The sequence below is a fragment of the Mesoplodon densirostris genome, chromosome 14, assembly GCF_025265405.1.
Source record: "Mesoplodon densirostris isolate mMesDen1 chromosome 14, mMesDen1 primary haplotype, whole genome shotgun sequence".
NCBI classification, from domain to species: domain Eukaryota; kingdom Metazoa; phylum Chordata; class Mammalia; order Artiodactyla; family Ziphiidae; genus Mesoplodon; species Mesoplodon densirostris.
This window is the reverse complement of record NC_082674.1, coordinates 79,938,955-79,961,003: the sequence shown is the minus strand read 5'-3', so window position 1 is coordinate 79,961,003 and position 22,049 is coordinate 79,938,955. Positions and strand designations below refer to the sequence as shown.

General features: G+C 40.9%; 1 protein-coding gene across 4 annotated transcripts in view; it reads left to right on the top strand.

Moving 5' to 3' along the window:
• KDM3A (lysine demethylase 3A) overlaps positions 1-22,049 on the top strand; it is a 53,449-nt gene that overhangs the window by 5,862 nt on the left and 25,538 nt on the right. For all 4 annotated transcript variants that reach the window (XM_060117034.1, XM_060117036.1, XM_060117035.1 and 1 more), the window contains exons 3-11: positions 2,840-2,995; positions 4,207-4,317; positions 7,213-7,315; positions 8,011-8,135; positions 8,771-8,843; positions 8,948-9,036; positions 15,290-15,453; positions 17,227-17,738; positions 21,099-21,303. In XM_060117034.1, coding sequence (XP_059973017.1) covers positions 2,840-2,995; positions 4,207-4,317; positions 7,213-7,315; positions 8,011-8,135; positions 8,771-8,843; positions 8,948-9,036; positions 15,290-15,453; positions 17,227-17,738; positions 21,099-21,303 — 1,538 coding nt within the window. The remainder of the gene's footprint in view (positions 1-2,839; positions 2,996-4,206; positions 4,318-7,212; positions 7,316-8,010; positions 8,136-8,770; positions 8,844-8,947; positions 9,037-15,289; positions 15,454-17,226; positions 17,739-21,098; positions 21,304-22,049) is intronic.

Sequence of the window (22,049 nt, the reverse complement as noted above, 5' to 3'; positions counted from 1 at the left end):
ACAACTCCTGAAGCCCGTGTGCCTAGAGCCCGTGCTCCGCAACAAGAGAAGCCACCACAGTGAGAAGACTGCGCACCGCAACAAAGAGTAGCACCACTCGCCACAACTAGAGAAAGCCTGCGCGCAGCAATGAAGACCCAATGCAGCCAAAAATAATAAATAAATAAATTTATATTTTAAAAATTGAGATATAAAGAGGGACCTTGTCTAAAATTTGGTTTAGGGTTGATCGTAAGCTTTATAGATAGCTTATAGATATGATAAGAATTGTGATATTGCATACGATTTGGGAAGCCACTTAAGATCTTAGATTACTTTTTTTCTGAGTAGATGTTAGATAATCATATTGAAGTCTTCCTCCCTCCATTCCTAACTGAAGAAGTGATACTCTGATAAATTAAGATTTGAATTACCACGGAGGTCTTAAAACTACCTAGTCTCCTTGCTAGGTACTTAACATAAACTGCCTTTAAAATCTACCTAACAATTCAGTGAAGGGTGGGTGTTCGTACTTTCATTCTGAAGCTACCAGAACACAAGCTTCAGAGAGCTTAGCTTCTTGACCTGGGTACAGTTAATTGGTTTCCTTTGTTAATCCTACATATTTTATTTTATGCATGTAAAATCATTCTAAGAAGGCTTCAACATAGCTGGTATTCAAACCCAGATCTCTCTGGTTCTGATGTGTGTAGATGTGCATTCCTCTTACACTACATTGATGGGAAAACTGTCATCCAAAGCTAAGTTGGGTTTGAGGTTGATGTGCTGTGGGGCAAAAAGACTAGGGGAGATGTCAGAGGACCTGGATTCTGTGGCTAGGCAAACAGAAAGGAAGATAGGCAGTCTCTGAAGCCCGATGTGAAGGACCACCGGTTGGTTATGGTGATGGGTGGAATACATAGAACCAAGGTGGAGTACGCAGGGCCTTGTCACATAGTAGGTGCTTAACACATTTACGCTTATTCTGTAATAACTGCAAGGTTAAAAGCCTGCCATACCAAGAAGATATGCAGCTTCTCAGCAGAAGTTGCCTGAGAAATTAGGGGTGCCTGTTTTGTGGTTGGGGGAGAAGGATAGGATGGGTCTCAAATTTCATTGATTTTAAAGGTTGATAGCCTATAGCCATAAAACTGGAAAAGTTTGGCATTGAGGCTAGTGGTGTATCAGTTGGGAACTTCCTGCCTTCCAAATGGATGAGAGAAACAAGGTAAAAGCCCAATTCAGAGAGAAGTGTATTCATTCAACAAGTATTCGAGTACTGACTGATGAAATATATGGTAAGTAAAAGACAGACTTTGACCGATTAGAGTGTTTAATATGTCAATCAGTTAACCACAAATAAATAATTCAAAATGTGGATTCGTGCTACGAAGGAAGAGTACAGAGTTCTGAGTACAATTAGCAAGGGACTTCTCTTGGGAGAGAGAGGGGCTCTTTGGTAAGGGACGGCTTCCTTGAGGAAAGGATTTTTGAACTGGGTTCTGGTGAATAAATGGAAATTAAATAAACTTTTTTAAGTTAAAGGTTGAAAAGGGAGATAGGATTGTCTATGAAATTATGAAGTGTTGATAGATTTATTAACTAATTCTTTGAAACCAAAAATGAGGCATCACTCTATTAAGAGGAGAGCTTTTAAATCAAATTAAAATAGTGATTTTTTGGGGGGGGGCGGTACGCGGGCCTCTCACTGTTGCGGCCTCTCCCATTGTGGAGCACAGGCTCCTAACGTGCAGGCTCAGCGGCCATGGCTCATGGGCCCAGCCGCTCCGCGGCATGTGGGATCTTCCTGGACCGGGGCACAAACCCGTGTCCCCTGCATTGGCAGGTGGACTCTCAACCACTGTGCCATCAGGGAAGCCCAAAATAGTGATTTTTTACACTGAATATTGAGGGAGTTTATTGTATGTCAGTTAAAACATAAGAAACATTTAAAAAGACTTAGAGTAAATTAAAGGGTAGCATATTCATAATGGGTTAAGGAAGCTAAGGTGTTTGGTACATTTATATGACTTCTAAGGTTTTGTGACTGATTCCTACTTATGGGTTACTGTTGGAGACCCACTTTTGGACTGAATTCTTTTTTTATGTTTTAAAATATCTGTACAAATTAGAAGGGTTTTAACTTTAGGGCTAAAAGGTATTTTGCAGATCAGAAGCAGAAAACTTCATAGTTACTTGGAAAATAGTATTTCAAAGGTAGTTTAATTTTCATGTAAGAAGTTAGAGGTAGTTTTGGAAAATTCTGGAGTCCCTTATCAATTACTTATTTCTCTATTTAGCAAAGTTGTCTTGGATTTCAAACTCTGAGGTAAATTTCCCAGTTTATTCAACTCAAAGCATTGAAAGCGCCTCGTGCTGAGTCCTGCTGCTACCAGAGGGATTCAGAAGCCAGTGGTGGATTGTGTTGATGGGCGGTCATCTTAAACTCACTGACAATGTCAACATAGAATTACAATGCCCTGCGAGAAGTACTTTGGGTTTCAGATTTCTGTCTTTCAATTCTCAGAGCTCTGATGTCTAATTAACATATGTAAAAACCTTCTACTTGGGGGTTCCTTTTTGTTAAGGCTTCCCAGAGGTTACTTTGAGGGCAGTGACTGGTCTCCATATCCCTTGACTCTGCTTCCCAAAGCGGTTTGGGAGCCAAAGCTTGTTGGTTAGACTAACAGATCTGGTTAGTTTATTGTGGGTTTAGAAGGGAAGTAAGAGAGCAGGAGTCGGGGGCAGCATATTCAGATACAAGACTCGAGTAGAATGGTGAGGGTATAATTCAACTTAGGCATTTTTCATGTTTATTTTTGTTAATCAAGTCTGCTTTCCTTCAATTCTGTTTGTTTAGGTGTGTGTGGAGTTTGATGGGGAATCTTGGAGGAAGAGAAGATGGATAGATGTCTACAGCCTTCTAAGGAGAGCCTTTTTAGTGGAACATAACTTGGTTTTGGCTGAACGAAAGTCTCCTGATGTTTCTGAACGAATTGTTCAGTGGCCTGCGATAGTGAGTAAAACTCGGGCTTATTTGAACTCCTGAGTAGAGGGTATTTCACCCGTTATGAATGAAACAGGGAAAATCTATACGTAATGCCTATATTTGGTCCTCTGGAAAATAATAGTACAGAGATATGACAATGTAGAAGATTCAGAAAAACCCCCAGGACCTCCTGTCAGCCCTGCTAGGAGCCCTGCAACTCTGACCCTTGACTTTTCTTGGTTTCTTCACTTGAAAAGTCGGGGGTGGAGGTCATGGGGGGAACGTCTAGTCTAGGTCAGTGGTTAGAAACCAGCAGATATATACAGACATACAGATCTTTTTGGTTTGACCCTCACAGTGTTTTAAGAAAATCTAAATTAGTTGCCTACCTTTAAAAAATGTAGAGAATGTCCTTAAAAATCTAGAGTTCCAGTTTTTCTTGGAAAAATGGCAAGATACGGCAACACTGGAGCCTCATAGCAATTCCTTATCGCAACAGTAGGCTGAAGGGGAAAGTAGCTGTTGCCTGGCCCCTGTAAGGGTTTCCACTTCTGGTCTCATGATCTTTAAGGTTCCCTCTGGCTCATAGTTCTTTGGCTTTAAAGATGCTGGCAGTCAGTATATGACTATGCCATTTCCACACCATAACGTCTGGTGCAGTTAAAGGAAAATAGTGATCAGGAGAGGACAGTTAAGGCTATTTGAGACATGAGCTGGGGCTTGAAGGAGGAAGGGGCAGATTGGATAGTTGAAAGGCTAAGAGGGTGATTGAAAGGCTGAGCAGCTTGTGAAGGGCCTGCATGCCCGTATGAGCAAAGTTAAGATCTTGCCCATGGGTGAGAAGAGCTGCTGGAGATGTTTGAGTGACGTCACGTTTTGTTTAAAGTTGTGTTTTGCTCTTTGTATTTTTTCCCCCATCTATTAAGAATTTGCTAAAAACATGGCCCTGTCGCCCCACAAAAATGTACATAAGGCAATATTTTGCATAAATTTGGGGGAAGCCATACATCTGTGGACCCAGACCTATGTGTTAATGACTCAAATGTGTATCTCATTTAAATTATTGATTCTGGAGTGCTCCTGTTGTGGTTGCATAAATAGTTATTATTGAGATACTGGTATTAAATAAACAACTGAATGGCTTTATCTCTTTCCATGTGTATGGAAAATTGCCAGGCCCCATTTTCAGAATTATGCTGGCAGCAGTTATGATGCCAAAACATTTTCTTTTGTTTCAGATGTACAGATCTCTGCTGGACAAAGCTGGTTTGGGATCCATAACGTCTATTCGCTTTTTAGGAGATCAACAAAGAGTATTTCTTTCTAAAGACCTTTTAAAGCCTATACAGGTAAAACTCGGAAACAATCTTAAACCCTAAAAATAGAAATACAAACTCCTTTAATATGAGAACGAACATATTGACGTTGATTGCTCTCATTCAGATATCTAACAGAGAAAAGGACCCATCTTATGAGCAGCTGAGTTGTCAGACATCACTGCTCAGTGTTAGCCGTTGGGTGGGTACTGTTTATTTGGGGTTGGAAGGACAGACGTAACTACCGTTGATGATGTGTGTATATAGAAACACCTAGGTGATATGAAGATAATTTCTAAGACTATCATTCATATATATACATATATCTGTATATATATATATATATGTCAGTCCTGATTATTTAAGGATTCTGTATTTGGGAACTTGCTTACTTGCTAAAATATATTTGTAACCCCCCAATCAGGACTTTGGTGCTTTCATGGTCATTCACAGACATGTGCAGAGTGGTGAAAATTTTCAGTTGTCTGACACACGTTCCCAGCTGAGGTTGAATAAGGTGACATTCTGCCTTCTTATTTCCTCTCTTCTACTGTAAACAAGTGTCCTTGTCAAGGTCTATTTAGTACTGCATTTTTGTGCTTTTTGGTTGGTGATCTCACTGTTTAAAGTGGCCCCCAAGGGGAGTGCTGAAGTGCTTGCTAGTGTTCCTAAGTGCAGGGAGGCTGTGATGTGTCTTAGGGAGAAAATACATGCGTTAGATGAGCTGCATTCAGCCATGAGGTGTAGTGGCCATGAGTTTGAGGTTAGTATTGCAGCAATATATACTAAATAATGTGTTTTTCAACAGAAACACATAAAACAAGGTTATGTATTGATTGGTTGACAACAGTGTTGTGACCAGAGGCTGAAGGAACCTAACCCCATTTTTCCCCTAGGAATGGTTCAGTGTTCACTAATGCAGTGTTTGTGGTGACTTAACATAACTACCACAAACAATGTGAATCGTGTGTGTGTGCGTGTTCATATTCTTTCCAATTAGCTTGCAGAACTCCCTCCTTTTTCTTGACAACATTTAGGCTCTTGGGTCTTGCTCGTGTGTGATTTTTTTCCTTAAATGTTGGGAGGGAGGGGAAGAACACACAGATTACCGCCACACATCACTACCTTGGGAATAATGTTGGTCTTATAATAACATTGGGTTTTTTTGTTTCGTTTTGTTTTTTTGCGATACGTGGGCCTCTCACTGTTGTGGCCTCTCCCGTTGCGGAGCACAGGCTCCAGACGCGTAGGCTCAGCGGCCATGGCTCACGGGCCCAGCCGCTTCACGGCATGTGGGATCTTCCCAGACTGGGACACGAACCCGCATCCCCTGCATCGGCAGGCAGACTCTCAACCCAATGCCACCAGGGAAGCCCTAACATTGGTTTTTTTATGTGTCATTTGTGAAGCTTAGTAACCCCTTTACCCACTTCTGTTTTGTGACCTGACTTGTTTCTATGGCCTGTAGAACAATTAAACCAGTTTATTTGCTGAAAGACTGTTTAGGACCAAGGGTCATTACCATTGCTGGGCCTTGGCATTGACTTTTCTCTACTCAAGTCTTACTTTTACTTCCATGTCCTCGAAGTGAGTGAAAACAAGATTCACACTCTGAACCCTATTTTATAATGTTTAAGTAAATGGAACAGAGGAAGATGCTTTTACTTAATTGCAGACACAAGTTATCTTCATATGTCAAATAGGCATCTTGATATTTTTCCTACATTAAAAGGCAGAATGACTGCTCTTAAGGACCAAGGAGCATACAGCAGGGGCTGTGGATGTCTGCTTCACTGAGCAGTAGAGTAGTTTTTACTTCTTAGCATTGTTTTCGGGACAGTTCTGTTTTATATCTTTCATGGGTTTAACCTTTTCAGTTTTGTTTCTTGAGGTTGAAAAAGGTCAGTAAGTTTTATTTATTTAAGAGCCCTTTGTGGCTCGCCCCATTAACATGATATTTTACCTTGTAGTAGGAATTGGAGAACACATTTAAATTTTTTGAAATTGCAGTAGCATGAAAAAAAAAAAAACACGGCCCGTTCTGGTTATTAATGTTGAGCTCTTACGAAACCCCTAGTTTAAGTCTAATGTTATTTGGCTTAAGAAATTTTTCCAGCATGGCCTCTCTAAAAGACTGTTCTTTCCAATGGGAGAAATGGATGAACTGTTTTTGGCCACTGTGTACCCATTTCACATGCAGAAAAGCATGAAGGCCTGATATTGGAAGGGCTTCTGTGCTATACAGTTTGGCTTTGGCAGGTTCCTCCTATTGACAGTCTGTATACATTTATCATAACTGAGTGTACACACAAAGCCAGAGCACTGTGGAATAGTGCCAAAAATAGAGCTGCCAAGAATTGAATGTTTCAAAGCTGGCTTGCTGAAGGCTTAACGCTATTCATTCAGATTTAGTCCTTCCTCACCCCCACGCCCCCCTTCGTAAACAAGAATGCATTTGGAATTCTAGCTAGGGTAAATGAATCTGTGTGAAATGATGTTTGTTAAAAACAGCAATTTCAGTGAATTGACTCTATGGATCTAAGTGATTTCTATGTATGTGTCTTCTGCCCCTTGCATTTGGAGCTGTGATTTCCCTAATCCATAGAGTTTGGGATACAGAGTATTTTTGACATGAACTGACTAGCTAGTTTGTTTGCTTATTATACTTAAACTTTGAGCCACTCTTAGTATCTGTCTTGCTCTTAGCTTGGGGTGACTTCACTTCTGTCTACCTTATATTTGTGATGGTTTGATGGTTTCCTACTATTTGACCAGTCTAATTCATTGGAGTTGCAATGGTTTGCTGCCATCAAATGGCTAAGTGACACTACTTTAATCCCTGTGATTAAACTGATTGAAATATCCACTGGAATTTAAACAACTCTTCTTACTTGTTACCTTAAAATGTAATGATTTTCCCTTTTTCAGGATGTAAACAATCTTCGACTTTCACTTATCGATAATCATAATGTCAGTAAAGAATTTCAAGCTTTGATTGTGAAACATTTGGATGAAAGCCATCTTTTACAAGGTAAGAAGCTATGTTTGAGCCCTTCTCACTCATTTGCTCATTAAAAATTCTAATTTGTTAGAAATTCTTTGGCTGCTTTTCCCATGCAACTAGATGAGTGAAGGACTTTATTCTGTAATGTATTCTAAAGCCTGTGAAATTTGGAAAGCTCAGGGATCATGTGAAGACTATAAAAGTGAAGTAGATATTAAACACGCTCAGCTGTATTTTGACATGGAATTTGGTATGTTTGGAATTTCAGTCTTATAAAATTAAAGCATTAATTTGGTAATCTTGATCTTGCCATTTACTGTTATTGATTTTCTTGGTCAATTTCACAATTGTAAGTATTTTATCAGACTTAGCAGTTTTGCTGAGTGAGGTTCCTGAATTTGGATCCTCTAAAACTCTGCATAGGAGAATGAGTTACGTCTCAATGTGTTATCTGATACTACATGGTCTGATACAAATGCTAGAATAAATACATTGCAAGTCTAAGATAAATCAATAGAAAAGTGAAGCTTAAAAATAGTTTAAATTTTCTCCTAGCTTTGCTGAAATGCCTGTCTTCTTGGATTTATAGCAGTATCTTTTAATATTTACTTTTTGTCTACTGCATTTTTAAAGACTTGGGAAAAGATGATCCTGGATAATGGTGCTGTTGGGAGATAATGCATATTGCTCTAAGGATTTTTTTTAATTTTTACTTTTTTAAGGTGACAAAAACTTAGTTGGTTCAGAAGTAAAAATTTATAGCTTGGATCCATCTACTCAGTGGTTTTCTGCAACCATTGTAAATGGAAACCCAACATCAAAAACTCTTCAAGTCAACTGTGAGGAGGTAAGGATGATGATAATTGTGTGTAAGATAACTTGACAGGGAAAGATAATTATAAAAAGGAATTATAGTATCTTATAGGAGCTAAACACTTTTATTATTTTATATTAAAATATCAGAGTAGAAAAAATCTCAATTATTTTTAAAAGAAATTATATGTAAGAAGCCCCTATTGTTTGTTTTTTTAATAAATGTTAATTAATTAATTAATTTACAGCTGCGTTGGGCCTTCACTGCTGCACACGGGCTTTCTCTAGTTGCAGCGAGCAGGGGGGCTACTCTTCGTTGTAGTGCACGGGCTTCTTATTGTGGTGGCTTCTCTTGTTGCGGAGCAGGGGCTCTAGGTGTGCGGGCTTCAGTAGTGTGTGGCGCACGTGCTCAGTAGTTGTGGCTTGTGGGTTCTAGAGCGCAGGCTCGGTAGTTGTGGTGCACGGGCTTAGTTGCTCTGTGGCATGTGGGATCTTCCCGGACCAGGGCTCGAACCCGTGTCCCCTGCATTGGCAGGCGGATTCTTAACCACTGCGCCACCAGGGAAGTCCCAGAAGCCCCTACTGTTATGCTGATAGAGCTAATTTCTGGTGTGTTCCTGAGCATTTTAAAATTTCCCAGTATCTTTGTTTTATTTATTTGTTTTTAAGATTCCAGCACTGAAAATTGTCGATCCATCACTGATTCATGTTGAAGTTGTACATGATAACTTTGTGACATGTGGTAAGATACACTGTTCGATTAAAATCTTTGTTCTCCTTCCCCCTTTATCCTTCTCACATTAGGAGAAACAGGGACGCCTACTTACCTGTTTTTAAATATTTTAGGTAATTCTACAAGAATTGGGGCTGTAAAACGCAAATCTTCTGAGAATAATGGAAGCCTGGTTTCCAAACAAGCAAAATCTTGCTCTGAGGTAACCTTGATTTATTTTTGTCACTTGTGTAAACCTTTCTTTAATTCTCACAGTGCATGGCCAGTTTGTTTAGTGGTAATAAAGCTGTCTTTTCTGCTCTTCTGCGCTGTTGTGTCTGCTCTTTACTAGTCCCAGATCTTGGCCGTAATTTCTATACTCAAGCAGATGGAGATAATATAAGTTTCTGGTTCACTGTTTTTGTCAAGAAAAAGTTTTTAGTTCTGATGTTTCCTGCAAATTGTCAATAGATTTGACAGTTTCACCATATGGAGGTATTTTTGAAGATAAATTGCGTTGTGTGTGTCAAATCAGAAGAACGCCTTGCATGAGAAGAGGGGAGGAACCTTAGAATTCTGAGTAGATTTGGTGTTGAAATAGGACTCCCACCTCAATAATTGAGAGGTTTGATTGGTCGTTTATGATTGGGTGAACAAACATACTCACTTTTTGAAGGAAGTGGTTGGTTTGCCATTGCTAATTTCTGCCTAGAAAACGACAGCCTTCTGTGAATGGCACTGCTGAGTTCAAGTGCTGGATTTAATTCTATCCTGAAATAGGATTTGGATCAAGAAACTTAAGGCTATCAGCTTTGCCCTCTCCTCTGTGTTGTAGAGAAGCTGGCCTCCTTCAGCTCTTCAAGTCCTCGTGCTTTCTCCAACCTCAGGACTCACTGTTCTCCTTTCTCTTCTAATCCTATCTTCACTCTAATTAACTCCCATTTATCTTTCTAATGTGATGTTGCTTCCTCCAGGAAGCCATACCTAACATCTCTACCATCATTTTAACCTATATCCCAGACTAGGTCAAATTCCCTAATTTATTATGCTTTGTAATTACTCGTACATGTCTTCAGGACATCACAGTGTACACAATGGGGCAATTTTATTCAGAATTCCCAAAAGATTAGGCTAGACAGACTAGCCTAATGAGGGGCTGGGGGACTGGGGTAGACTTCTCAAGGGAGGGTATAAATGACAGGGTCAAATTTTGAAATCTGGGGGGAAAAAGAGAAACTTAAGGCCTTTTCTTTTTTAAGTGAGTTGAATCCTTAGGTCCTGTTACAGTACAGATTACTTTTCTCACAACTTAGGTATCCAAATGCACTTGTGTTACATGGAAAGTTTACTGTGTTATAATTGTCAGAAACGCCTTTACGATGTTCTGCTCCAGGCTGGAGTTTAGAATTTTATTTTATTTTATTTATTTATTTTTAAAAATATTTATCTGGCTGCACCAGGTCTTAGTTACAGAATGCGGGATCTTTAGTTGTGGCTTGTGGGATCTAGTTCCCCGACCAGGGATCAAACCCGGGCCCCCTGTATTGGGAGCGTGGAATTTTAACCACTGGGCCACCAGGGAAGTCCCTGGAGTTTAGAATTTTAAAATTGATCAAGTGGATATTGTCGAGATTGTTGGCAGCATTGTAGAGGGAACTTTGGAGCCTGGGTGGGGGCAGGGCAAGGGGAGATGGCATGAGAATGGGTCAGGGTCAGTGAATGCATCTAAGGCTCTGGATCAGGGCAGGCTGGACTACAACATCAACTAGAAACAAAGCAAGCACACGCTACACAAATACCAAAGAATCTGGGTGGCTAAGATGATTGGCTTTCCTGAGTCTTAAGCCTATGTACAGGCCACAGGAACTTTGATACTTGATGAGAAACTTTGTAAACCAGGATGTCTAATACCTCTGTCTTCCAAATGTGTAGGCTTGACCTCAGGTGGTTCAGGAAAGAATGAAGAGGTAATTACAGAAATTAGCATGACTACCTTTTCATTTTGCCTTAAAATTTACGGAGGGGAAGTAATGTAGTAAGGACTGTGAATTGAGGATGTCAGGCAAGTGATTATTGCCTCTTAGAGGCAGACTCACAGGGGATACTGTCAAGTAATCCATGGTATTAGAAGCTGAAAGAGAAACAGAGCAGCATGGTAACCTGTCAGGTTTTGTACTGGATAAATTGTTAACAGTCTTGCGTAGAAGTAATAAAGGGCAGATTGGAGAAGTTGACTGCATGTTGCCTGTCATGGAGAAGGCATCACTGTAAACATTCGATAAGCTGAAAAGGAGAGCCACGTGACGTTATGTTGAGGTGGGGACCAGACCCGAGGACATGGCTCCTGATGGATCATGGAGAAGTCAACCTGGGGTACAAGCAGGACTGGGGTCAGTGGGGACCTCCTGTTGGGGAAGGTGCCAGTTCTTCAGAGTGTCCCGTTTATCAGTGATGTGATAGGCAATTGAGCAAGTAAATGGATAACCTTGAAGGACGTGCTTGTAAAATATGGTAACATATACGTATGTAAGTGATCCTCTCTTCCTCACTCATGCTCTTGAAGGGCAGGGAGCTTGTGTCTTTGCTCTCTGTCAGCATACGGTCCAGCTCAGTAGGTTTGTGTGCTACTGATCACTGGACACAGTAGAAGCTGTTTTTCAAAAAGGCTTGAACTTTGGTTGGGAGATAAGTTCCTCAACCTGTTTGAGCCTTAACTTCAGCATCTAAGATGTGGAAATAAATTTGATTTGTTTAAAAAATGTCTGTTTCAGCTGTTAAGAACTATCCTAGTCATCTTCACATTCTAAAGGAATTTGGAGATGGTAAATTTTTACCTGGGTATTGACGTTTTAGAAATTATTATTTTTTTTAATTATAAAAGTTATTCTTTTATATTGCACTTGTTTTCAAAATAAAGATTCTTACATTTAAAAAAAAGTTATTCTCATTTAAAAATATTTAGGAAACCCAGAAAAGCACAGTAAAGAAAAGAAACGTCACTCATAATCATACTTCCCAGAGACTCTCACTCTTTACATTTTGGAATACCTGTCTTCCTCCTGTTTGTTTTCTTTTTCTTTTTCCTGTATATTCATGGAGGCTTTTTTTTTTTTTTGTAAACTAAAAGCCATACTCTTGTGTAGCTTCCTTGATTCCTTTACAGTATACTGTGAATATTTTTCCATATCCTGGGTGATCCTTGTAATCAAGCAAGTTTTTGGAAACACTGGCCTAGCCTAGATTTCAGGGGAGATGGAGAGGTAAAGGAAGAAGTGGGGAAAGAAAGAGAGTTCGTTTACATGTGTGAGTGAAAGGTGAGTACAGTAACACACTTGGTGCACGTCTCACTGTGTCTGCACTTTCCAGATGTGTTGGACTGGCAAAGAGTTTGGTGCTCTTTGGATGACAGGAGTTTAGGTTGAGGTTGACAACACTCTTGATTGCTGGGGTGAATACCTTTGGATAAGGTAAACCTGTTCGCCAGGAACATCTGGCTCCTTGAAGGTCTTCTCTGCCTAGCAGACTATTCCTCAGAGTTAGGACGTTGCCTGGTTAGTGGAGAGAGTCTGCTGAGGATTGTGAGCCAGCTCTGTCCTTTCTGGAATATCATTATACGCTCAATTATATTATCTCCGTCTGCTGGCAGGGAGGAACTATTGCCATGACTGGTATAGAAGACCTTCAGGGAAAACTCTTCAGGTAAGAAGAAACTTTGACCCTTGTCAAGTCAGAGGCCAATGCAGTGGTGTGCACGTGGAGATGGGTTTTGGAATCGGAGCCGTATCCCTGTTGAGCTAAACCTCAGTCAAGTTGTAGCGTGATATACTTCGTTTTCTTAAAGGAAAAGCATCCAGGTTATGATGATTCTAACACATGGTGACTGCACCGAGAAACTTTTCAGGATATTTTTCTGCTTTGAGACAGCTAATCTGTGTGCCAGGCACTGTGGTGAAGCACAGCCCTGTACAGTATGCTTCATTACTCTCCTTTTTTTCTCATTACTGTCATTCATTACTCCTCATTATGAGGAAACTGAAGCTTAGAGAGGTTAAATAATGTGCTAGGAAGTGTCGGAGACTGGATTCCAACCAGGGTCTAACACCCAAACCCAGTGCTCTTAGCCACCGTGCTCTCGTTGCCGCTCCTCTACAAAACCTTTCCTCGGTGTGGTGAGGCGCCATTGTAAAAACAGCAGAATCCCCCTCCCTTCCCTCTATTCCTCCATCCTGCTTTCCAGCAGATATTTATTGAACACTTAATATGTGCTAGACATTGGTGAGCATCACTGCCTGGTTCTTGAGGTATCTCACAAGACTTAGTTGTAGCTCTTTGAAATATTAAGTGCTAAGAGCATTTATTCATTCATGCATTCCACCAGTCTTTTTTATTGAGCGTCTGCTATGTGCCTGGCTTTAAAAGGTATAACAGTGGATACAAGAGCAGGGTCTGTGTCCATAGGGGTTTACGTTTCATTGTGAGGAGACTGACAGTAAAAAAAGTAACTTAAGGTATTTTCACAGTGTGGTAGTACAGTGAAAGATAGAAACATGGCAATATAATAAAGCGTAAGGCAGTGGCTTGTGGGACACTGCTTTGGAAAGGGTGATCAGAGATACTGAGGTGACAGTTGAGCAGATTTGAGGGTGAAGGATGGAACCAGCCAACCACATGAAAACTGCCCAGACGGGGGATAGCAAGTACACAGGGGCAGGCAAGAAAGAGCTTACAACATTTGAAGACCAGAAAGGAAGCTGGTATAGTTGGAGCACCGTAAACAAATGGAGTGAGATGAGGGGCAGGGGTTGGCAGAGACCAGACCATGCAGAATTCTTGTAGGCAGTGGAGTGCCACCATCTGATTGATTTATATTTTATAAAGATTGCTCTGTGGTAGAATACATTTCAGATAGGAGGCAAAAGGTTTAGGCAAAAATGGAAGGGAATCAGGCCAGTTAGTATAAACATAGTAGTCTAGGGGAAAGATGGTGGTAATGGTGGCCTGGAAAGAAATTTATAGATTCCAGAAACATTTTGGAAATAGAGGCAGGATTTCCTGGTTCATTGATCGGATATGGGAAATGACTTGGAGGGTTTTTTGGCTCGAGCAGTTCAATGGATGTGTACAGAATAAAAATAACTGATTTCCTCATTTTAAGGATTAGGAAGCTGAGGCCCAGAGAGGTAAAGGTGGCTAGCCCAAGGATGTCCTTAGAATAGCCAAAGCCTCCCCCAAAAAATCCTTCTGGGGAACACTAAGCTGCTAATATTTAACCAAAACGGAGCTAACGTAGTGTAATATATGATCAGATGATTTAGCATTGATACCTTAAAATAGTTGGAAGCTATGCCAAAACTGTAATAGTGATTAAGTAAATTCTTATTTTTCAGATATTTGTATTTAGCATATACTAGACAGTATTTTCAAGGCTGTCAGAGTAAATGCGAGAAAGATTCATAAGTAGACTACATAGTCTGTATTCAGAATTGTGAGGTTTTAAAAATTTACTCAGGGAAGTTCTGCATCAAATTTTAGAAGTTAGTAACTAGAAGATGAAACTTTGAAGATTTTGCAAGTTTAGATTTGGTAAGGTGAATGTAAAGGTCATTGTGGTGTGAAAGAGACGCAGTTGAAAAGGAGAATGTGACTTTAAATTTAAGCACATAATGAAGAGGCTGGTGAAGATGGTCATTGGGTTTCACCTGGTTAAGCCACAGACTGTTTAGTTGTCTGGAGTTGAGTTTAATCTCTTCCTTCTCTTTCCATGGTGGGAAAGTATAAACTGGATAGTATAAACTGGGGAGAAGTTGGTCCGTTATTAATATTTTTGTAAAGTTAAAAGTTCACGAAAGTGGAAGGGGACAAGTGTCCTAAATTTGTCCCACAGGCCTGTCATGACTTAACATTTTTTGCAGCTTGGGATGACCTTTGTGACTTGATGAGCCACATACCAGCAAGAACCATGTCCTCAACCTTTATTGCATTGTAAAGGCTTAAGTTGGTACCCAGTAGGCACCACTGCCTGTAAGAGTCCTATGTGGTCTGGTCTCCTGCCAGTCTACGCAGTAAGTGGGTGGTGGGCACTTAGTAATGTCGAACTGAATGCATGTGAAGCTGCCACCATTTGAAGACTGTTGATTAAAAGCTCACTTCTGTGCATTGCATTAGTAAAGTAATTGCCACACGACTGCATTTTCCCGGCAGAATGATTCAGAGGTCTGTAAAAGATGAGCTTGTGATCTTTTGTAGGAAGACGCAAGTTTTGTGAAAAGCTGGAGTGACTTATTTAATAGCTCTCAGGTATAAGTCCTTAATTTGTGATTTATTACTTGTTCTACTGTCCTGTTCTTTTTATTCGGTGACTTTGGTGTGCTTGTTTACTACTAAACCGAGCAAATAGACTTGAATCTTGCTAGCATTTCGTAATGCCTCCACTAGGGGCTTTCCTTTTAATATCTGTTTGGTTTGGTATCTTTTAGGCCTCTCCCAGTGTGTGTCCTGTACAGTCTGTTCCCACAACAGTTTTTAAGGAGATACTGCTCGGCTGCACTGCAGCAACTCCGCCAAGTAAGGACCCGAGACACCAGAGTACCCCCCAGGCTGCCCACTCTCCACCTAACCTTGGAGCAAAAATTCCTCAAGGGTGAGTAGTTATGATTTTAAAATGTTTAATCATAATACAAAGAACGGTTATTTTAGCCATGGTTCTTCCTGTCTGAGCTGTCATTGCTCAGGTGGCAAGACTGACGCTGCATTCAGTGTTTATAGAGAGGCTATTAGTGCAGCTAAAATTTGGTGTAATTACCTGCCGTTCAGTGTATCTCAGGTTGTCCCGGGAGGTTAGAGTTTCCAAGCTGGTCAGGTGCCTTCAGAGGTGGTAGGTGTGGTAGGCACACAGGACAGCATTTAAAAGGTTACAGGAAAGAAGCGGGTGTGAGGAAAGAGGCGCTTTCTTGACGTGATATAGGGAGAACGGTCAATGAAATACTACCGACAGCTGTAGAATAGATGTCCACTTGCAAGGAAGAGGGAGCAGATTGGTTGTATGTGGAAGACTGGGGTCAGTGGGAGTGTGGAGAAGAGGGAGACAGGGTTCCAGTGAGTGGTTCTCATCAGCCCAGACCTCAAGTATAGGTGAGAAATGTGGCAGTAGAGAAAATACTAAGTCATGAGGCATAGTTACTAAGTTACAGATGGAGATAATAAGAAATGCAAAATTTGGGCTTCCCTGGTGGCACATTGGTTGAGAGTCCGCCTGCCGATGCAGGGGACAGAGGTTCGTGCCCCGGTCTGGGAGGATCCCACATGCTGCAGAGCGGCTGGGCCCGTGAGCCATGGCCGCTGAGCCTGCGCGTCCGGAGCCTGTGCTCCGCAGCGGGAGAGGCCACAACAGTGAGAGGCCCGCGTACCGCAAAAAAAAAAAGAAAAAAGAAATGTAAAATTTGATCAGATATTTAAAGTGGCTACAAGGTTAATGGAGAGAAGGGTTTTAAGGGAAGGATCTCTTTTAGGAGGAGTGGTGGCCTATGCAGGCAGTTGATAAAAACCTAAGATAGGGGTCAGAGACTGGTGTAGAAAGGTAGGCTTGGAAGACCACTGCAATACAGTGGGAGAGTGGGTGAGCACATCGGTTCACTGGGAGGACAGCGAGCTGCTTGGGAGAGAGCTTGGAGGAGGGACACATAGCAGTCAGAGAGAGGGCGGAGTGGTCTTCAGAGCAGAAAGGGGGAGCAGTAAGAAGTTCGATGATACCCAAGCAAAGGTGTCTAGTATGGGTACTTAAGTGAGAACAGCTTCTCCAGGATGAGATCCTTTGTTAGAGGCAGGAAAACAAGTGTAACAGGAAAAAAGGACTTTGCATTTTGCTGGGGAACTTTAGGATGAATTTCAGAGAAACAAAATTTCTTTAAGGATAACCCCTATCGGGGGTGGAGGGAGTACCAGATGGTTCTGTGAACAAGTACGTAATCAGCTGGCTCTTCTCTTTGCTTTGGGTCTTGATCACTGACCAAACAAGAGTGAAATAGTCCAGTGCTAAGGCTGGTAACACATTCATAGATAGGGTTTTGCGCTGCTGGTGATTTTGGTTCCATGTGATACTCAGTTTGTTTTGAGGGAAAGCTACGGTTCATTTTGCTATGAGAAGTAGAACTAACTTGAATCAGTTAAAGATTTATGAGAACATGCAAATAGTATTTAGGGTTATCTTTTTCTTAGTGTTTAATATATTTTTGCAGAGCCGTTGACTGATTACTTTTAACTTCAGCCCACAGAAACCTATCATAAATTCTCTAATATAAGCGGTTTTCTTTTCTCTTTCATACTGGTTACTTTAGGGAACCAAACAATTATTTTTGGAAGGTAGGGAAGAGATAAAAGAGTCCTAGATGCTAGTTTACATATTACTCTTTTTCAGAAGTCATAAACAGATTTTACCAGAACTTTCTTCCTGTCTAAATACAAAGCCTGAAATACTGAGAACATCAGATGTTGTCGGCAAAGTAGGGTTGCTCTCTTCAAAGTCCTCTCAGATTGGAACTGGAGACTTGAAAACCCTGAGTGAACCAAAGGGAAGCTATACCCAGCTGAAGACAAACACTGACCAGGAAAGCAGCTTGGAATCTTTTCCTCCATCATCGACTGACCTTCCTAAGGAGTGCTTACCTACAAAGGCTTCTTCTACGGCAGAATTGGAAATTGCCAGTACTCCTGAACTGCAGAAACATCTTGAACATGGACCTTCCACATCTGATGTCCTTTCAAATAAGCCAGAAGAGAAAGCAGATGTCAGTAGTAATAGTCCTCGTTGTGTAGAAAAAAGGGTAGAACCTTCAACTTTAGGTTGCCAGTCACAGAATTTAAAGGAGTCTTCAGCAAAAGTAGATACTGAAAGCTGCTGTACAAGAAGCAACAATAAAATCCAGAATGGTGAGTGTTTCTGCATATCTTTATTGGTAGAAGGTAAGAAATGGTTGTCAGTACGTACATATCTTCTTCTTACCTTATGAGAAAATAATAGGAAAATGTAGAAAAAGTTCATACAATCAAAAAAGTTCAAAGAAGAAAGTAAAATCCCTAAATCTTCTCAGAAATGATTACTTTTAACATTTTGGTGGACTTAGTTCCATGTATATAGAAACACAGATAAACTATTACACAAATGGGTTCATACCGACAGTTTTACCCAGTGCATTAGTGTAGGTGCCTGTCAACATTTTAAAGTCTGCAAGGATTCCATTATATGCATTTACCATATGACTTAGGTGGTTCCCAATTTTTGGTTTAAGGAAATAATTTTGAAATAAAATCTAGAGTGATCTGATGATTGCTTTATCTTCAGCCTATTACTTATCTTTCTGTGACATCCAGGTTGGAGTGAAGGAAGTGATTGAAATTTTATGCTCACACAGGTAGTCCAGATTTGAAATTTTTTTAAAAAGGGAATTGCATCACCACCTCTAGAAAAGGGATTTTTAGTTAAAGAATTTAAGGACAGTGCTGAAACACCAGGCAGAGTCTCTTTGCTTAAGGGGAGGTCTGGCTGCACCCACAATTTAGAACTAAGTACTCTTCTTATAGAGAAAATGGCACATGTATTTCACACGACTTATGTTAAGTTTGAGGATGAATATCAGTGATGGTAGTTACCAGATGCTCTCTTACTAGAATTAATAGAACTAAATGGCTTCAGTATGTCAGAAGGTTCAGGCCTATTACAGTTTAAAAATAAACTTGATAATTGTCAGCTGTGTGGGAAAATTACTTGAAAAAAAAACTTAATAAAAACGCTATTCATTTGGGTAAGTAACAAATGAATAATCCACACTCTAGCTTTTCCTACAGGCCTCTGAAATTGGAGGTGGATTTGACTGGGGGTCTTTTTGAAGTAGAGTTGGAGGAATTGAAAACAACTTTCCTTGCTGAGTAATACTTCTAACCCAGCTTGTTCATTCTTGAGGCTTAAGTTGATATAGCTGGTAATTTGCCCAAAATTAATTGCATAAGGTTCTACTGTTCTTCAGGAGTTATGTAACTCCCCAAAGAAAGTGAATATTCATAACCATGTCCCTGTTCTATTTCTTAATTCTTTTTGAGTCATCAGCTCTCACATTCAGCTTTTTTTTTTTTTTTTTTTTGCTGTTCGCGGGCCTCTCACTGTTGTGGCCTCTCCCGTTGCGGAGCACAGGCTCCCGACACGCAGGCTCAGCGGCCATGGCTCACGGGCCCAGCCGCTCCGCGGCATGTGGGATCTTCCCGGACCGGGGCACAAACCCGTGTCCCCTGCATCAGCAGGCGGACTCTCAACCACTGCGCCACCAGGGAAGCCCTCAGCTAGTTTTTAAGGCAAATTATTTTAATATGTGAAGAAACAAAGTTCTGGACTGGTAAGCACATTATAGGTGTAGAAGTGAGTTTCAGAGTCCAGCTTTGTCTTTCTTAATATGTTGTGCAGCTGTGCTCCAACTAAAATGATTTTAAGAGAAATGAAAAGCCTAGTCCACATCCTGGGGCATGCTGTCTACTGGGACTTTTGGCTGAGGAGTAAGACAGTGTGATCAGAAGCCTGCCAGGATCTCTGTGCTGTTTCCGCCAGTATTGCTTGTGGGTATGGAGGGACTCGACTGGAAACTGTTCCTCTGCCGTGTGTGTCCTTGCTTGCTTAGGGGTTAGAAAACAAAAACAAGCTGGAGTTGAACAGCTGCCCTTTCTCTGTTTAGTAGATGTGTGGCTCCTCAGAAGCTGGTGTTGCTTTTTTCCCCTGGCTCTGCTCTGAATTGAGTCACTGACTGGGGATCAACTGTCCCTCTCCTCCCTGAAGGGCTAGATTTAGATAGTTCAACTTGCTTATTTCTAGGTATTTCCTTTTTTAAGCCCAGGCAGAACAGATAAGATCATCTTTGGACTCGATCTGGGAAAACCTGGTCCAACTCAAAGGATGATGTGTTTCCAATATCTGAGTAATTAAAATTCCATCATGAACTACTGATTTCTTTATTTTCCCTCCTTTCTTGCTTTACCTTCTCTTTCACTAACTGAATAAGAATGTTTAAGGGGTCAAGGCCTGATGGCATCCATTTAGCATTTTACAGTGTGCTGTAGTCGTGCTTTAAAAGAGAGGTAAGATTAGAACACCTCTAAGGTAATTATTAAAGATGCTTATTTTATTTAAAGCCTTCTTTGGTTTGAGATCTTTCTTCTAGTTTCTTTCAAGACTTTCAACACTACTTACCACCGTCTCCTACCTATCTCTTGACTGGTTCCCCAGAAGTTGTGTTTTTGTTTTTTGTTTGCCTAAGAATCAACTTTCCTCTTCTCAGCTCCCTTGGACCCCGAGAAAAGGTCTTTTCTGTCGGTTTTATATGAAATACAGTCCCTCAGTATCTGAGAGGGATCAGGCCCAGGACCCCCTGTGGATACCACAAACCCACCAGTCCCCTACAGTTAGCCTTCCCATTCCCATCTGCAGGTTCTGCATCTGCAGATTGAACCGACCACAGGTCGTGTAGTATTTTCAACCCATGGTTGGTTGAACCCACGTATGCAGAGGGCCCACTGTATACCTTACGGCTCTTGACTTAGAAATGGATTCCTTTCTGGGTTATCTGGTCTGACACAGTGGTTGCTCATTAATGTTACATCTCTATTTTTGTCTCCCTTTTTCTTTAGAAACCATCTTAACTTTTCCTTTCAAGTTCACCTGCCCATTACAAGTTAAAACTTAAAACATGCATTTACTTAGAATCAAAATCCTCTCTTTAGCCAGTGCTCTTAATCTTGAATGGAACATATGTGTGAAGGAAGTAGAAGATATGTCAAGGGTCAAGTGGCATCTCGTAGAAGCATTTAGAGGATAACTCTTATAGGCCAAGGGGCCTGTGACATTTGGAATGGTTAGCTTTTGCAGAATGCTTTGGAAAACACATCTCAAACCAGTCTTTTTGAGTGTGAAAACTGACACGGTTGACTCCCGCACGGTCCTCTGTTGAAGCGTTCTTCTTATCTAGGGTTGTGCATAGAGGTATGCACTAACTTGGAATTGTGAGTCTGGGGTTGTAAGTTGCCAAATGGATTCACCAAATGAGATGTATTTTATAAAGAGAATAAAACTTCCAATTGTTCTGATAGTTGTCTTCTATTACGCCATTTTTAGAAATTACTACAGTTGAACCAGTAATTGAGAAGAGGAGTTCTCCCTTTGGGAAAACTGACCTTTTGAATAGAATTCAGTCAGATATTGATGTGATTTTTTAAATTTGAGGTCCCATTTTCCTTCATCTTTTTTTCTAGCCCCATCCCGGAAGTCGGTTTTGACAGACCCAGCCAAACTCAAGAAGCTGCAGCAGAGCGGTGAGGCCTTTGTGCAGGACGACTCTTGCGTGAACATCATTGCGCAGCTGCCCAAGTGCCGGGAGTGTCGCTTGGACAGCCTCCGAAAGGATAAGGAGCAGCAGAAAGACTCGCCCGTGTTTTGCCGCTTCTTTCACTTCAGGAGGTGAGCCGTTTGGGGAAAAGCTGAGATACCCTGGGCCCTATAATGTGCTTTTCTCCCTCTTCTCCTAGCAACAGTAAGTCTAAAACTGAAAAGAGTACAGATTACACTTTTTAATCTGTGGATTTAGGAATCTAGGTCTTATTACACATTCTTTCCTTCTCATTCTCCTTTTCAGGTTTTTTTTTTAAAGCAAAGAAGCTTAAAAATATAAACTTCCATTTTTTTTAACATCTTTATTGGAGTATAATTGCTTTACAGTGTTGTGTTAGTTTCTGCTGTATAACAAAGTGAATCAGCTATATGCATACGTATATCCCCATATCTCCTCCCGCTTGCGGCTCCCTCCCACCCTCCCTATCCCACCCCTCTAGGTGGTCACAAAGCACCAAGCTGATCTCCCTGTACGATGCGGCTGCTTCCCACTAGCTATCTATTTTACGTTTGGTAGTATATATATGTCCATGCCACTCTCTCAGTTCGTCCCAGCATACCCTTCCCCCTCCCCGTGTCCTCAAGTCCATTCTCTACATCTGTATCTTTATTCCTGTCCTGCCCTTAGGTTCATCAGAACCATATTTTTTTTTGAGATTCCATATATATGTGTTAGCATACGGTATTTGTTTTTCTTTTTCTGACTTACTGCACTCTGTATGACAGACTGTACATCTATCCACCTCATTACAAGTAACTCAATTTCGTTTCTGTTTATGGCTGAGTAATATTCCATTGTGTATACGTGCCACATC